The sequence below is a fragment of the Lathyrus oleraceus genome, chromosome 5 (genome assembly GCF_024323335.1).
Source record: "Lathyrus oleraceus cultivar Zhongwan6 chromosome 5, CAAS_Psat_ZW6_1.0, whole genome shotgun sequence".
Taxonomy (NCBI): Eukaryota; Viridiplantae; Streptophyta; class Magnoliopsida; order Fabales; family Fabaceae; genus Lathyrus; species Lathyrus oleraceus.
This window is the reverse complement of record NC_066583.1, coordinates 642,867,869-642,886,179: the sequence shown is the minus strand read 5'-3', so window position 1 is coordinate 642,886,179 and position 18,311 is coordinate 642,867,869. Positions and strand designations below refer to the sequence as shown.

The window sequence follows — 18,311 nt, the reverse complement described above, 5'->3', positions numbered from 1 at the left end:
GAGATGGTTGGAATTCTTGAAAGATTATGATTTTGGTTTGTATTATCATCCTGGAAAGGCGAATGTTATAGCCGATGCATTGAATAGGAAGTCATTGCACATGTCTATGTTGATGATTCGAGAGTTGGAATTGTTGGAGCAATTTAGAGATTTGAGTTTGGTTTGTGAAGCGACGTCTTCGTGTGTTAAGCTTGGTATGTTGAAGCTTACGTGTGGCATTCTTGACGAGATTAGAGAAGGTCAGAAGTCAGATTTGAAATTAGTCGATGTTATGACATTGATTAATCAAGACAAAGGTGGTGACTTTCGGATTGATGAGAATGGTATCATGAGGTGTCGTGATCGAGTTTGTGTTCCGTATGTTGCGGATTTGAGAAAGAGGATTCTTGAGGAAGGGCATAGAAGTGGTCTGAGTATTCATCCTGGTGCTACTAAAATGTATCAAGACTTGAGAAAGATGTTTTGGTGGCAAAGTATGAAGAAGGATGTAGCAGAATTTGTGTATTCATGTTTGACTTGTCAAAAGTCAAAGATTGAACATCAAAAGTCGTCTGGTTTGATGCAACCGTTATCTATTCCCGAGTGGAAGTGGGATAGTATCTCTATGGATTTTGTTTCGGGCTTGCCGAGGATATTGAGTAATTGTGAGGCGATTTGGGTCGTTGTGGACAGGCTGACAAAATGTGCTCATTATATTCCGATGAGGATGGATTATTCGATGGAGAGACTTGCTAAGTTATACATCGAAAGGATTGTGTGTTTACATGGTATTCTGTCGAGCATTGTTTCGGATAGAGATCCGAGGTTCACTTCAAGATTTTGGGAAGGTTTGCAAAGTGCTTTGGGTACGAAGTTGCGTTTGAGTTCGGCATATCATCCGCAAACTGATGGTCAAGCGGAGAGGACTATTCAGTCACTTGAAGATCTTTTGAGGTCTTGTGTTTTGGAACAAGGAGGAAATTGGGATAGTTTCTTCCCTTTGATCGAGTTTACGTATAAAAACAGTTTCCATTCGAGTATTGGAATGGCACCTTTTGAGGCTCTTTATGGTAGAAGGTGTAGAACTCCTTTGTGTTGGTACGAATCGGGAGAGAGTGCTGTGGTTGGACCCGAGTTGATTCAAGAGACTACAAATAAGATTAAGATGATTCAAGAGAAGATGAAGGCTTCTCAGAGTCGTCAAAAGAGTTATCATGATAAGAGGAGGAAAGCTCTTGAATTTGAGAAAGACGAGCATGTGTTTCTTCGAGTTATGCCAATAACGGGTGTTGGTAGAGGTTTGAAGTCGCGTAAGTTGACGCCGCATTTCATTGGTCCTTATCAGATTTCCGAGAGGGTAGGTGAAGTGGCATATCGGATTGCATTACCACCATCACTTTCTAATCTTCATGATGTGTTCCATGTGTCGCAATTGAGGAAGTATATTGCGGATCCATCGCATGTTGTTCCATTAGATGATGTTCAAGTGCGGGATAATTTGACGGTTGATACATCACCTATGCGAATTGAAGATCGAGAAGTGAAGAAGCTTCGTGGTAAGGAGATTTCTTTGGTGAAAGTGATATGGGACAGAGTCGCCAATGGCAATATTACTTGGGAACTCGAGGATAAGATGAAGGAATCGTATCCGGAGTTGTTCGTTTGAGTTAATTTTCGAGGCCGAAAATCTTTTAAGTGGGGGAGAGTTGTAACAACCCAAATTTTAGTAATTATTTCTTATGTTAGTATTACTATATTTTATTTTATTTATTTAGAGTGTTAATTAATTAATTGGTTGTTAGGTAGTATAATAATCAATTATATTAATTGATTTGGTGTGTTAATTAATTATTTAGTTGATAGGAGATATAATTAAATAATTGAATTAATTAACTTGGTGTGCATATTGAGTGGTTTAATTACTTGAATTAAATAGAGACATTTAAATATTAGGTATTATTGGGCCTATTAATTAAATTAGATGTACTATGCTTCAAGCCCAAATAGAATACTAATATAAATAGTAAGAGGAGAGGGAGAATAGGATTCATTTGATCATTTGACAAAAATAGAGAAAGAGAAGAGGAAAAGTAAGGAGAAGAGGGGAAGAACAAAAGAGAAGCTAGGGTTTCCATCAAATTGAAGAGGTAAGGGGGGATCCTTATTATTATGGGTTAGTATGATTGGGGCAATGGATAGAAACATGTTTAGGTTGAAATCCTTAAATTGCATGGTTTTGGAATTGTTAGGTCTTGATGAATATTCTCGATTTGTGGTGATTGGATTGTGTTAAAACTGTAAATTAATGTTATATATTTATAGTATTATATGAGTCATAATTTTCTGAACGTGTAGCTTTTTACGGAATCGAAATCGGAAGTCTGAAAGTCCTCCAACGATGAAAAACGTAGAAAATTCTGGTTCTGTTTTATGTTAACCGGTTACCCACCGAGCGTTAACCGGTTACTTGCTTAAATTTCTGCATTCTGTTTTATGTTAACCGGTTACCCACCGAGCGTTAACCGATTAGTTGCTTGAAAATCTGCGCAGGAAGTTGATTATGTTTTACGTTAACCGGTTACTCACCGAGTGTTAACCGGTTACTTGCTCTGTTTTGTGTTAACCGGTTACTCACCGAGCGTTAACCGGTTACCACTGTTTGAAAAATGCAAAATTGAGATTTTAAAAGTTGTATTCATTTGAATTGAAATCTAATGTGCGTATTTGATAATTAGCTATAATTGTGAATGATATACTGTTATGAATGTGTATATGTACCATTGGTGAATAATTCATAGAGTTGAATTATGGTGATATGTGGAATGTTAAGATGGTAGAGATGATCTTAATTGCATATGTGTTGGTATGTGCGCATTCATTCATGGCATGGTCGGCTTCATAGTGGAAGCGGTGAAACTGTGGGTTCACATGTAGCATACGTTGATCCTTAATTGGAAATAGGCGTAGTAGATATAGCACACGTTGATCCTTAATTGGAAATAGGCGTGGTAGTAGACGGTGATCCTTAATTGGAAATAGACGTAGCACACGTTGATCCTTAATTGGAAATAGGCGTGGTAGTGGCTTTGATCTTGTCCGGATCGGAAGCGTGGCTTGGATTCTAGATATTGAATCGGAAAGCGGTGAAACGTTGGGTTCACATTGAGGTACCACATGCATAGAGTCACATGTCTTGCGTTGAGTCACATTAGAGTTATGTGATAATTGAATGTATGTATTGATGTGATTATGATGTGTGTTCGGGATATGGTAATTGAATTTGGTGATGTTTGGATACATAACTTGGTGAAATATGTGATTATGTGATAATTGTGGTTATGTGTATATTTGAGAATATAGCATTGAATTTTAATATTATACTCCTTGAGTTTTGATGGATGCTTGATACATGTGAAATAAATGTTGATTAATATTATTGACATGGTTGTACAAGGTGCGATGAATTCTGTTAATTATTGATTTAATCATTGTGCCTTATTATACTTCTTCATAATGATTTGAATTCTCACCCTTTCTGTTTGAATGTTACCTTTACATGGGTATCGTGCAGATACTCCAGAGTAGTATTGTTGAAGTAAGTGGACGGTAGCTCGCTCGAGATTAGCCGGAGAGTTTCCGTATTTTAGTTTGAAGACTAGGTAATGAGTCAATGCTCTGGTCATGTAACACTGGGTAGATTAGTAGTATTGAACTCATATCTCATTGGATATGCATTATGTTATTGCTTGTTTTGTTTCATCTTGAGGTGATTATTGAGAGATGATCATGGTATGAGATATGGATCATTTTATGAAATGCATGAGTATTCATTATTTTCCGATGCGAACGCATATGCTTGAATATTCATGATAAGTGAGATGTGTTATTTTAAATGACCAGGTGTATTATATATTGATGATGAATGATGTTGGTTTTTGAAAGCTTTTAGTTGTTGAAAACGTCGATGTGACACCCTTTTGTTTATATGCGTGCTTATTTACTCTGATTATATGTTAAATATTTTGGGGTAGAAAAAGGGGTGTTACATACCATACATCTGCTGAAGGTTAATCTGAACCCAAATTCAACCTTGTCATGTGTTGGGGTGGGCAGTATACATGACTTGCTGGTATTGGCTCCTCTTCCACATCAACGTTCACCATTGAATCAACCATGATCTCGGCTTCTTCTTCTTCTTCTTTATTTTGAACATTCATCTTAGCTTGTTTGTAATGAACTAAGACACCTGTTGTTGATGTGGTAATATATACAACTCTATATCGTTGTAACCGGATTGTTCGTGACTGACAAACATATGTCTAACATCATCATCATCTCGAATCTTCTTCTGATAAAATTTTACCTGGTTTTCTGCAAACCAAACTAGATTTTTATAGATGATTTGGCCCATATTAATGCACTGCAATTTCTTTTCTATTCTTTGTTTCATATGTGAAAAATTTGATCATCGATTTATTGTAAACCGAGTTACCTTTGTGTTTCGAAAACAAAAACCGAACAACTGATGATCAAATATTTCACCTTCAACATGGGCACTGATCATGTAATGTTGTGTGAAAGAAATTTTGTTCAAATATTAAAAATGTAAGTTTCTTTACTGGAATTGAATGCATTGCTAAGTTTTCCATCTGCACAGCATAAATAGCGTTGCATTGATCTCTTGGTTTATCTATACAGACTTGACCATGTATGTAGTAAAAAGAATCCACATGCAATGACAAGAGTGACAAGAACACACATGTGCCAGGGAATCCAGGAATCTCTGAAGCAAGGAATCCCTGAGCCCTAAGATTCCCTAACAGGCGCTCATTCCCTAGGCGCCATAAAGCAACTTGGGCGTCAAGAGGATGGGCACCCCTTCACATTAATTGAACTAAGGCGCCACTAGGAAGGGCGCCCCTTCCCATTGCCATACACCAAGGCTCCAAGAGGAAGGGTGCCTCTTCCTTTGCATGTGGTTTCTTCACATGCGCCTAGGACAAAGACAAAGGATTCTTCACATGTGGATTCTGCATTTTGTCATTCCATTGTCTTCTTTTGCCATTGCATGCAACCAATCCCATTCTTCTTAGGTTGCAAACCTACTCACTCATTCATATATAAATAACCTTTCATATCAACAATATCAAATCATCTTCATCAATACTCAACTATATTCTTCTTTGACACACTATTTCTCTACCACACTCAAGCTCTGCAACATCAAATCATGTCTTTATTGACTATGGGCGATGAACACAGAGGCACACTCAAGAATATCTCGGCATTTGTATGTTATCTCTCTGTTTTTACGTATTCCGTTTTTAGTCTTATACCTTTGTTATCTATGTTTTTCTTACTTCTTATAGAGTTGTATTTGTTGATTATGTATTTCTTCTTCTTATTGCATTTCTTACTTTTTTGTTATTAGGATCCGAAGCATTTTAGATGCTGTGTACATGCATATATACCCCCACGATCCTTTAATAGAACCATATATTAGAGGATGTGGATTTGAAAATCTACTCAACATTATTTCGTACTCGGTGGACTACAAGTTCATTCTTGCTTTGTTGGAGAGGTGGAGACCCGAGATCCACACATTTCACCTTCCAATTGGTGAGTGTACCGTCACACTTGAGGACATGTACATGTTGTCGGGTCTCCGTATAGATGGAAATGCCGTGAATGGTAGAGTTAACCAAGACAACTCTATCTGCAATGAATTATTGGGTGCCCCTTTGTTAGACGACGAAACTGAGGGAGAGACATCTGGTCAAGCAAGGGGACAAGGTATAAATTTAAAATACCTTAAATAATATTATGCCAGTATAGTATTGTCCGAAGATTCAACCGAGTACGAGAAAATAATAAAAGGTCGGTGTTATATTATGATTTTATTTTGTAATTTTTTTTTTCAGAAAGTACAGGTAATTCTATAAATATAATGTTTTTACCTTTATTACGCAACATTAATAAGGTAAACACTTATAGTTGGGGTTCAGCTGTGTTGGCCTATGTATATAGTGCAATGTGTAAAACTGCAAAAAGGAATACCTGTATTTTTTTTCATGTGCGTATTTTCTTCAAGCTTGGGGTTGGTCAAGAATACCGTCGCTCACCCCAATAAATGAACGTCCATTCGTGTTCCTATTTGCAACCAAGTAAGTCTAACACTTTACCATTTACCATTTAGTTAATTATATTTTATATTATAATTAACAATAAATAATATATTTCACTTTTTTTTATCTAAGATGGTCAGTAAGGGGGATGAACTACAATAGGTGTCCGAAACACGCTATTGTAGTCTATCGCAATCTATTGGACTACATTGGACATGGCGATGTAATAATCCTACACAACTATATTTTAATTTAAAAATACTTATCAAATTATTTTCCATCTAATCGTTTCGTACTGTTTTACAGTTTATCTCGATGCCATATCTGGGTCTGGATCATGATGTGAACCATGACGATGGTGCAGTTTGGACAACGAAGACACCGATTATCCGATTCACTATGGTGGAAATGCACCAGAGTGACCAGGTCAAACTGCAGTTCAATATGCTACAACAGATTTCAGAATATCCCATGTGTTTAGGGAATTGGCATAAAAAAGGGTTGATGCACAATGGGATTATTCTGACTGGAGAGACTTTGCAAAAGAGATGTGTCGTCAATGGTGGAATCGACGACAACACATCTTAAGCGAACCAGTCATCCATGGTGCAAGACCGACTCAACAATATATGACATGGTTTAGGTCGGTAACAACTCAACAATTTGTATCTGAGCCACAATATTTGATAGATTCACGCCAACTTGCTTCGTCATCGTATGCCCCACAATAATTCCCCACCCAACACCAATGTGAACCCACGCAAACCCAACAACCTACCATACAACATCAACCTACCACATACACACAACAACCAAACACCCAACTTCACAACCCGTTCATGTCATCCACCCGACAACCAATCATCCAACGTCGCAATCCATTCATACCACCCACCCAAACACAATACCAAGAATCAAACCCCGCAACTACAACCGTCTATAGCCCAGATGATTCATATGGGTCACTTCATCGTAGCCCCCCATCAATGACCACCCAAACATCCCATCAACATAACACCCAACCATTGTTTAACTATAGTACGTCTCAGGAACCATTGCTTCGTTTCCAAAACGACTCAATGGCCCAATTTCGGCAACTCTACCATCCCCAATTTACCCAACCCCAACGACCTAACTACGATGACATGTGCACCGAACTCCATTACGGAAGCGCCGTTGGCCAGAGCCCCTCCAGATATTGGGAACAAACGATGACACATCTGTCAAATACCGCTGGAACTTCCGCCGGACCTTTCCACCAGCCATCGCTCGATCAGGTCAGAACATAAAGACCTCAAACACCTCAAGAAAATCGTGGAAGACTTCGGAGACAAACTAACGCACTTGGATGTGGAACAAGGGGACGTTATAATCGGGTCGGTCATTAGTTTATTGTCAGTCCAATGTAACCAATTATTACATCATCAATAAATTTATTTATTTTCATTACTATTTTTTATTTATTAAATAAACAAAATTTAAAATTTTAAAAATTTAAAAATTTTAAAAATTAAAAAACAAAATACAAGGGGTGTATGCGTGAGATGAATTGACGCACATACCAACAATTGCACCTAGGCGCCAAGAGTATTTGCGCTAGGAGCATTTGCGCCTCCTCATGAGGGTCAATGCATACGCCAATAGCATTGGCGCCTCCTCATGAGGAGACCAATGCATGTGGCAATGCTATTGACGCCTCCTCTTAATGCATTAGGAATGTGCCAATTCATCTGACGCATCATCTTTAAAATCTGATTATTTTGATATTTTTTTTGAATTATTGATTTTTTTCAAAATAAAAATAAAAAACATGATTATCTTTAAAAAAAAATCACGAATTACTCTTTTAGTTTCATAAAAAATATATATCCGTAATTTTTAAGAATATGATTGAATATGTTAATTATAAATATATAATTAAAATTGCAAATGAGATACAGTACTTTTTACGAGAAAAAAAGTAATTTTATAGAAACAAGATATCCTACATCTCAATTAGAGGAATTATTAATTCCTACATCTCAATTAGAGGAATTATTAATTCCTCGAGTTGGAAATGATTGTAACGAACGATAAAAAATTTCCTAAAAAAATTTACTACCGATAAATACTCCTGGAGTATTTAGGATTGACTTCGAATTCATGACGTGAGATCAATCTGAATGATTTTGAAGTACTCTAACAATAGAGTTGCAAGTTACTAAAAGTTTTAAAAACTAAATTGCTAGTAGGCCCGATCAAAAATGAAAAAAGTTAAAAACCATTTTAAAATTACAACAAATATAGTAGAATACATGTCAAAGCCTCCGAGCTAGAATTTATCATAGTGAGAAACATAGAAAGAGAGCAGGAAAACACTAGCATTACAAATCAACAGCATAGTCCTTAATCATCTCAAGCTTACTCGCAGCACTATTGTACCATTACACTCATTGCTCACACTAACACCACAATTACTTTATTTAGTGAACAAAATATACATTGAAACTAAGTAGTAAGTATAGGTGGCAGGTAATCAACCTTTCCGCCAAGAACACGAGCCTTGGTGTCGGGGAAGAATTCAAATCCTGGCAGCTCCGTCACATTTCCTTCGTTCGAAACCCCAATGGGATAGCGGAGTAGGTGTCCCGGTAGGTCTTGCTCTAGGGACTCGCTAGAATAGATATCCCAATACTTGTCAGCAATCTGGTTCACCTTCTTAATGCATTCTTCACTTTCTGGGTGAAGGAAGGATTCTTGAAGCATACCAAGGTGCTCATACCACAACGACATGCGGAAACCATGAATCTGACCCCTTGCAGGCTGCCTATTAGCTAAATGATAGGGTTGATAAGCTCCCATTGCTATTTCAGAGTCTCTAGCACCATCCATTGATCTTTGGTTTATGTTGGCAGATCCAATGATTATGTATTCATCATCAACTGCAAGAAAAATAATTCTACTACACTATGAATTTCTATCAACAAAGAATGTTTCCTTGGTGAAGTAAAAGGGATATTGTAATGTAATACTTATAATTTTTCTTTCATTAATTTCAAATTTGATGCAAGACTCGAAAAACTTATCATGAAAGATAATAGTATGAGCGAGTGAGGTTTGGGTAATATTCATGTGGGTCTCGATCATTTTGAAATTAAGACGTGCTAAATACGAAAAAAGACCCACGTGAACTTTACCAAAACATAGAAAGAGTATTGGAAAACAAGTGTTTGAAAAGAATGTTATACAAAATGAGGCAGCTTGATGATTTTACTTACCTATCATCATCTTGGCATGAACATAAATCATGAAACGCCTGGCCTCTTGAGCTCGGATATAATCTGTATCAGGTTCTGGTCTTTCGGTAGGCTCATACTCTCCTTCTTTTTTCACCTCTCGATTTCCAAGACAGAAGAATGTCAAATAGTTCCGAGGATCATCTTCAATTCCCTTGGCATTGAGTGCTTGAATAATATCTTTGTACATCATATCCAGTGTTCTCCTCTGCCAGTCTAATATTGCCTGAACCGATGCACTTTCTGGGACACCTTCAGGCCACATGGGAACCACAACATACACAGTGAACTTCTCCCCAGCTTCAATCTTGCTAACAATCTTAAGTGAAAGCTCTTTTGGGATCAGATGCAAAGCACCAATGTCTTCAGGCTTAATCCCATCAGCACTCCACGCATAGCAGCTTCCAAGGAAATATTGATTTTCAATGTAGATGAAATTTTTGGCACGTCGAATAGCATTGATATAAGCATCTTGAATACTTCGATCTATTATGTTATCCTTCCCACTAACAAGCCCGGCTCTAGCAGCATCTTCAGGAGTGTCTGGGAACCCGAAAGCTGCTCCACCATCAATAGATCTAAATAACTGAACATTCCATGTCTCTTGATCATCAGGAAAAGTTACTGGCGATGGGGTAATAACGACGTCTTCAAGATCTCTAAGAGGAACAAGCAAGTCCTTCCCACCTTGCTTCCTCCATCTTTGCTCAAAGTTAAACAAAACATCCCAAGCAATGGGACCTTCAAGCCTTGAGTGGATATCATGCCAAGGTTCCCTAGGACCACCTTTTTGAATTGTGGCACCAGGAAAGTTAGGCTGATGAAAATCATCATGGTGTGCTGTATCCAAGGTTCTGAAAAGTGAATGAAACTGAGTATCATATCTTCCATCACAGAGATCAATACCTCCTACAAAACTCACAATTCTCCGCTTATCTAACCCTGATTGACTTGGCAACTCACTGTCCACCACCACAATTTTCTGATGATGAGTAAACATGGTACCAATTGATATATTTTGGACAATGCTTCCACCATCATCAGGATTGCGAGGGCATAAAACACAGTGCACTTCAGATCCATGGAAGAATTCCGCAGTTTCTTGATCATGAGTAGCCATCAACCCATCTTTTTTCAACAAACCAACCGATGTTCTATCATCCCAAACAAGCATTAACACCCTAACACCTTCCTGTGCTTTTTTCTTGAGAAGCTCACCAAGTGTTATATCACCTCCCGGCTTTTGCCTTCTCGAATCCCTTACCAAGGAAATCTCAGTATAAACAGACCACCCTGTAATGTATATTAAGTGCCTTGCTTTTGTGATTGCGTCAAAAATATCCTCCCAACATCTCTGAGGCTTGTAAGTCTGGCCTCCTGCAAGTTGTATATTCGGGACAAAATTGTCCGGGACATGAGAATCCTGGTATAGAGAAACCTTACATCCTTGTCTCTGTGTAAAGAAAGTATAAGGAACTCCAGGAAATTTAGGACTTCTAATGCCTAGAGCCCAGTTAAGGTCTCTTGAAACATCGAAAAACTGCATCTTCACATGGATCTTTGAATTTCCATGAATTGGATTTTTATGCACATCCAATATTTCAACCCATCTATCTATTTCCTCACCACTCAACACTTCCTCAACAGGCACATATGCTCTTCCAATTAAGGTTGCCCCAATAGGATTGTCATCTTTCACAGTGAATATGATATTTGTTGCCAAATGGGCACAATAAATGTGGAAAGACTCGTACCATTTAGGATTAGTATGCTCCTTTTCTAATTTCCTGGTCCTTCCCACTCGTGCTTTCTCCAAATCAATGGTTGCATAAAGCTTGGTAGTTCCTTTTCCAAATCCAACCGTCTCCTCAAAGTTTTGTTTAATCTAAAAAATAATAAAGTGAATGTAATTAACAACACAAGAATCAACCATCAAGGAGAACAATATCAATTAACCTTCCCAGTATAATAAAACACTATAACACAGACACTTCAGAACAAAAACATATTTGGTATCCAATGTGTGTTAGTATTCATCACACGTATTAGTGTCTTATACATATAATCACGCTCAAGTTATTCATTTTTTAAAAACCATTATTGTGTTGAAGTGTGATTCAGAAAAAGCATATTATTGGCTTGATTAACTTTAGTGTTATCCATGGACCAAACCCAACCACTTTCCCCTTTCTTTCATTATGATAATCAATTTTTTTTCTTTTTCAAAAATTAAATAAATAAATCATGAAATAAAAAAAATCATTATCCTGCCAACTAACTCGTCTTGACTACCATTCAAATTTTATCACTTCAAGTCTTTCTGATAACGCGTGAGAAAAATCAACAAGCTACAAATCAATGACCACAGAAAATTCGATCTTGTTTGAAATTCATCAAGCTAAATCAGTGAAAAAAACTCTAATACAAATTTCAATTAACAATAGCTAACAATATTTCAAAATCTAGAACAGAGGATTGAACTGTTGAATGATTGATTACGAAATCTGAATCACAATCACTGAGATTAACAACAAGATAATTTAATAATCTAATCTACTAATTCCATTCCATGTCAGAAATTACTACAACACAGAAAAAGTAACCGTTTAACTAACAAATACCCGAAATCTAACAACTAAGCTAAGTAAGAATCAGTTAGAAGTAGTTGAAAAAAATGAAAACCTAACAAAAAAGAGAAAGAAGAAAATTATCACCTTGCTAAGAATATTACTACCACCAACGTTCTTGAGTTTATCAACTTCATAGATGGTAGCATGGAGAGTTCCGTGTAGCAGAATTTGCGCCATCGATTATCTACAAAGTAAAATCATAGTTAGTTAGTTCACACAGATCGTTGGTTAGAATTGAAAATGGATCTAAATTGAAGAAGAAGAAGAGAGATTAACTTGTGCAGAGTTCAGTTCAGAGAATGAAAAGGAATAGGAACTAGATATGATATCAGTACTTATTGTTGGGAAATGTTTACCCTCCGTTGAACAAATTAATAATTCCCCTCATCATTTTAGAATTTTTTTTTAAAATATCCAAAAATTTAAAAAAAAATTCAAAAATATACAATTTTCAAAATAATTACACAAATGGCCAATTTTGGCCATTTTTTACACTAAGGCGTCACCCTAGTTGGCGCCTACCCTTAATGGGTAGGGCAAGTCGCCACTAGGAGTGGCGCCTATGCCCATTCCTATTTTTTTTTTTTTTAATGTTATTTTTTTTGTTTTTTTAATTTTTTTTTATTTATAAATTTATATTTTTTATTAATTATATTAATTTATGTTAAGACATATATATAAATAAATTTTTTTACAAGATATATATATATATATATATATATATATATATATATATATATATATATATATATATATATTAATTTATATATATATATATATTAATTTATATATATATATATATATTAATTTATATATATATATATATATATATATATATATATATATATATATATATATATATATATATATATTAATATAATTTATAAGTAATTAATATTATTTGTAAATTTTTGGAAAAAAAATTAATTTATATACGTATAAAGATATGATAGACAATATTTTTAAAGATAAAGATAAAGATATAAAGATAATAAACAGAAAATATTTTTATTTAAATAATAGACAAGACAAATATTACAAAGATATGATTAATCACATATGATGCGGTCCCTGGTACGATCCGCACGGGGGAGGTCTAGTTACTCGCCTAGACGGTTCACGTGGTGGTGGTGCTTCCCTATTACCACCCCTTGCCCTAACGCGCCCCCTTGCCGCTTGCCGTTGTGGTTGGGTCGAAGTCCCTTCAGTGCTGTAGGAAAGACGGGTCCCCTCTGCGCCCTCGAAGCTTTGTCTCGGTGGGACAAACTGACTACTGCTGGGTGCGCCCTCGAATTGTGGTCTTTGGTAGTTTAGGGTTGAATCGGGTTGGCCAAAGTGCAATGTTTGTTGTGGTGTGTAGTAGTCCTGTTGGTAGTCCTCTTGTATACCCGTGTCGGGGCTAGGTGGAGGACTGGAAGAGCTTGGGAAATTGTCGTGTTGGAAGTGTTGGGATTGGTGGAAGTGGGGGGATTGATATTGTGGTAGGTGTTGGGACTGTTGATGGTGGTGGGAATGTTGAGTTTGTTGTTGGTAGTCTTCATGGTATTGGGATTGAGTTTGTGGTATGTATTGTTGATTTGGTTGGGGGGTGGACATGTGTTGTGGTGGTTGTTGTTGGTAATATGGTGGTGGTGGTTGTTGTTGGTAATAAGGTGGTGGTGGTTGTTGTTGGTAAAATGGTTGTGGTGGTTGTTGTTGGTAATAAGGTGGTGGTTGTTGTTGTTGGGAATACTGTGGTGGTTGTTGTTGTTGGGAATACTGTGGTGGTTGTTGTTGTTGGAAATATGGTTGTTGCATCCGGGGATCGTCCAAATAGAACGGGTCAGACACAATCATTTCTGGATTGGTATTTGCTCTATACCAATCCACATATTCCCTTGTCGGCTTCATTTCGTTGGGCGCCACCGGAAATTGTAGAACATAGTGGGCACGGTCTTTCCACATTTTACGAAACTCCTTAGCAAATTCCTTCCAATTTTGGGCATACCACTGGTGGCTGACTTTTTTTAGATTCCAAGGTTCCATAGACATTGGGGGGCCTGGGATTTCTTGATGCATTCCGAATTGAAGCTTGACACGGTCACTTTGGTGCATCTCCACAGTGGTGAACCGCATTATGGCCGTTTTTGCTGTCCAAACAGCTGCATCTTCGGGGTTGGGTTGATGTTCCAATCCCAAATATGGCCTCCAAATAAACTGCAAAGAAAAAAGTAAATATGTTATTTATCGAGAATGCATGACATTAATAAATCAGTTAGAAGCTGAGTGATTTAGTGGTAATACATCCTGTGCTCGGAGACGATCCAACAGTTGACGATAAAATATAATTTTATTTTTGGGTAATTTTGTATAGAATAAATATACAAAATGACATAAGATCATAAATTTACCTAGTTGCGTAGGGGAAGGAGTAGTCATTAGGATTTTCTGGGGCTAGCCTCGGCAATCTCCACCACCCCCATGTTTGGAGCAAAAAAGCACATCCAGAAAATGTACAGTGCTCATTTTGTGCATTTTTACACAAAGAGCTATATAGGAATGCTAATACTGCAGAACCCCAACTATATGTGCTTATTCTATCAATGTCCCCGAGCAAACTCAAGTACATAAAATTTATGCTATTTCCCGTCCCTTCGGGAAATAGCAAGTTCCCAAACAATAGCATAATGTAAACCCGGGTTTTTATGACTTTTTCTTGTTCGGAGGATTCCTCAGTCAAAGTTATGGAGTCGTGGTACAATTGTAGGCTAGATAATTTAATACCCTGACCCCTTGCTTTGGCAGACCCCTCACCCTCGACCAGATCTACCCCCAACATTTGAACACATATTTGGTTAGGCTGTTGAACATTTCCGGTCACAGGCTTACCATCTATTCTAAGACCTAAAAGCATGTACACGTCCTCTAATGTGACGGTACATTCACCAGTTGGTAGGTGAAAAGTGTGTGTCTCAGGTCTCCAACGTTCACACAGAGCCAAAATGAATTTGGCATCAATGGTGGCATTTACGACATGCATTACATGACCGAAACCCGCACGCTCTATGTAAGGTACGCACCATGGGTCTGGATAAGGCATTGGGTGTGAACGTTGACGAAATTTCTTAGGATCCTTTAAAAACAAACAATATAAAAAATCATTATATTGGACTTTTAAAAAACTAATTACAAACATACGAAAGAGGCAATGTTCAAGAAAAACTTACGAATGAGGCAATGTTTGCCCTAGTTCCTCTGTGTTCTTGGCCCATGGTAAGAAGCGACATGACTGCAATGTAGGAAGAAGCTTGGTGGATGAGAAGTTTCGCCTGAGTTCTCTGAATAAAAGTGTTAGTGGTTGATGAAAACTTGCAAGAATGACCCTCTATTTATACTCGTTTTCAAGTAGACTGAATATGCAAAAATGTGACAAGTGTAAGGCATGCGTGGGAATCTTGCAGAATAGGTGCAGACTAGGTGGCAGTGTTGGCATGCATTGGTGCAGACTAGGTGGGAGTTGTCTTGTCTTGGGGAAGACTTGGTGGAATCTGATGATGCAGAAACGTGACAAGTGTAAGGCATGCGTGGGAATCTTGCAGAATAGGTGCAGACTAGGTGGCAGTGTTGGCATGCATTGGTGCAGACTATGTGGGAGTTGTCTTGTCGTGGGGAAGACTTGGTGGAATCTGATGATGAAAAAATGTGACACGTGTAAGGCATGCGTGGGAATCTTGCAGAATAGGTGCAGACTAGGTGGTAGTGTTGGCATGCATTGGTGCAGACTAGGTGGTAGTGTTGGCATGCATTGGTGCAGACTAGGTGGGAGTTGTCTTGTCTTGGGGAAGACTTGGTGGAATCTGATGATGAAAAAATGTGACACGTGTAAGGCATGCGTGAGAATCTTGCAGAATAGGTGCAGACTAGGTGGTAGTGTTGGCATGCATTGGTGCAGACTAGGTGGTAGTGTTGGCATGCATTGGTGCAGACTAGGTGGTAGTGTTGGCATGCATTGGTGCAGACTAGGTGGGAGTTGTCTTGTCTTGTCATTTTATGGTGATCTATGTGCTTGCGCTTTTTTTATCACATTTTTTATTATGCCAAAATGGCATAGGTAAACTCTTAGGGGGGAGTAAAGCATAAACTCTTAGGTTGGCATGAATTAGTACAAACTAGGTGGGAGTGTTGCATTCAAGGGTGTGACACGTGTAAGGCATGCGTGGGAATCTGCCAGACTTGGTGGTGAAGACTTGATGGGGAACAGGCATGCATGGGAATCTCTGAGACTAAGTTCAGGCTAGGTGGATAGGTTGGCATGCATTAGTACAGGCTAGGTGGGAGTGTTGCATTCAAGGGTGTGACACGTGTAAGGCATGCGTGGGAATCTGCCAGACTTGGTGGTGAAGACTTGATGGGGAACAGGCATGCATGGGAATCTCTGAGACTAAGTTCAGGCTAGGTGGATAGGTTGGCATGCATTAGTACAGACTAGGTGGGAGTGTTGCATTCAAGGGTGTGACACGTGTAAGGCATGCGTGGGAATCTGCCAGACTTGGTGGTGAAGACTTGATGGGGAACAGGCATGCATGGGAATCTCTGAGACTAAGTTCAGACTTGGTGGTGAAGACTTGATGGATAGGCAGTAAGATTCTTGCAGTATAAATATTCACACACATTTTCGCAAAGGTATTCACAATATCTTCACAGCAATCTTCACAAAACCTTGACAATATCTTCACAAAACCTTCACAAAACCTTGACAATATCTTCACAAAACCTTCACAAAACCTTCACAAAACCTTCACAAAACCTTCACAATATCTTCACAATATCTTCACAAAACATGGCATCTTCATCACAATACAAAATCAAAGCTCACGTCAATGGTGAGACTTATGAATGTGATATGTCTGGCTTCCTATTTAGAAACACCGAATGCACTCGTTTTTGTCTAAATAGAGGAGCTGACTTCTCTTACCTGAAGAGGAAGATTGAGTCCAAACTAAGACAACCCGTGTCCCAATTTTTTTATCAACAACCTGTTTTTTCAGAAAACAACTCTGTCAAGTTTTATAAGTCATTGATTCAAAATGACATGGAGACACAATACATGCTTCGTAACCATGAGTACTCTGGTTACGAATACATAGTGTTGTACATTGTGTTGGAACAACCTCAACCAACTCAGAATATTCAATCACAGGTTATTGATCCTGTGATTGATGACGAACAAGATGCTGAGCACCACGTTGAAGACGATGTGGTTGATGATGCTGAAGACGTGGTTGATGACTTGGTGAACCGTCATTCTGAAGACGAAGACCAAGCTCAAATACCTATAGCGCAACGCTACTCACCTCCTGCGCACTTCACAACACTTAACTTGGGCGAGGATGAGCCCTCATCAGATATGTTCTACAAACCATATATGAGGTCTGATGAGGACTTAAAGAAGGGTGACCAATTTCGAACCAAGGAAGAGTGTCTGTTAGCAATAAAGAACTGGCACTTGAAAAATTGTGTTGACTACGATGTTATCAAATCAAATCCGGAAAGATACGTTATTGTATGCAAAAATCCGGAGTGTGGATATAGGTTGATGGCATCGTACAAGAAGAAGCATAATGCGTGGGTGATAGGGTCCATATCTCAAGCTCACATTTGCGTCAACACCAACATGGCACAGGATCATCGCAAACTTAGCCATGACATGATCTGCCATTCCATATTACCTCTAGTTGAGGCTGACCCGTCACTGAAGGTCAAAACAATTATCTCCCATTGTGTGGCTGTTTTCAAATATACACCGTCATACAGAAAGGCTTGGTTAGCGAAAACCAAGGCAATTGAACTGGTGTACGGTAACTGGGAGGAATCATACAAACAACTACCACGCTACCTGGCTGCACTACGATTGTATTCACCTGGGACGGTTACTATAATGGAGACCTTGCCTGCACAATCGCCTGACGGAACTCGTCTCGAAGGTAATGGAATTTTCCACAGACTTTTCTGGGCATTCCGTCCCTGCATCATCGGGTTCACATTCTGCAAACCACTTGTTCAAGTCGATGGAACTTGGCTGTATGGGAAATACAAAGGATCGTTACTGATGGCGGTCGCACAAGATGGCAATTCAAATATTTTCCCAATAGCCTTTGCATTGGTGGAAGGAGAAACGGCTGCTGCATGGAGTTTCTTCCTTAAGAATCTTCGAACGCACGTGACTCCACAAGCTGGCATCTGCGTGATTTCTGACAGGCACGCTTCAATAGACAGTGCATACAATAATCCAGCAAATGGTTGGCATGACCCCCCGTCTACCC

At 38.3% G+C, this 18,311-nt stretch overlaps 1 protein-coding gene across 1 annotated transcript; it reads right to left on the bottom strand.

Moving 5' to 3' along the window:
* Nucleotides 1-8,348: 8,348 nt before the first annotated feature.
* Nucleotides 8,349-12,426, bottom strand: LOC127087577 (phospholipase D alpha 1). The gene is made up of 4 exons (XM_051028483.1): nucleotides 12,286-12,426; nucleotides 12,094-12,193; nucleotides 9,362-11,264; nucleotides 8,349-9,025 (listed from the first exon to the last, which is right to left on the bottom strand). The coding sequence occupies exons 2-4, from the start codon at nucleotides 12,184-12,186 to the stop codon at nucleotides 8,592-8,594; spliced, it is 2,430 nt and encodes an 809-aa protein (XP_050884440.1). The 5' UTR covers nucleotides 12,187-12,193; nucleotides 12,286-12,426; the 3' UTR covers nucleotides 8,349-8,591.
* Between the last annotated feature and the right edge of the window lie 5,885 nt (nucleotides 12,427-18,311).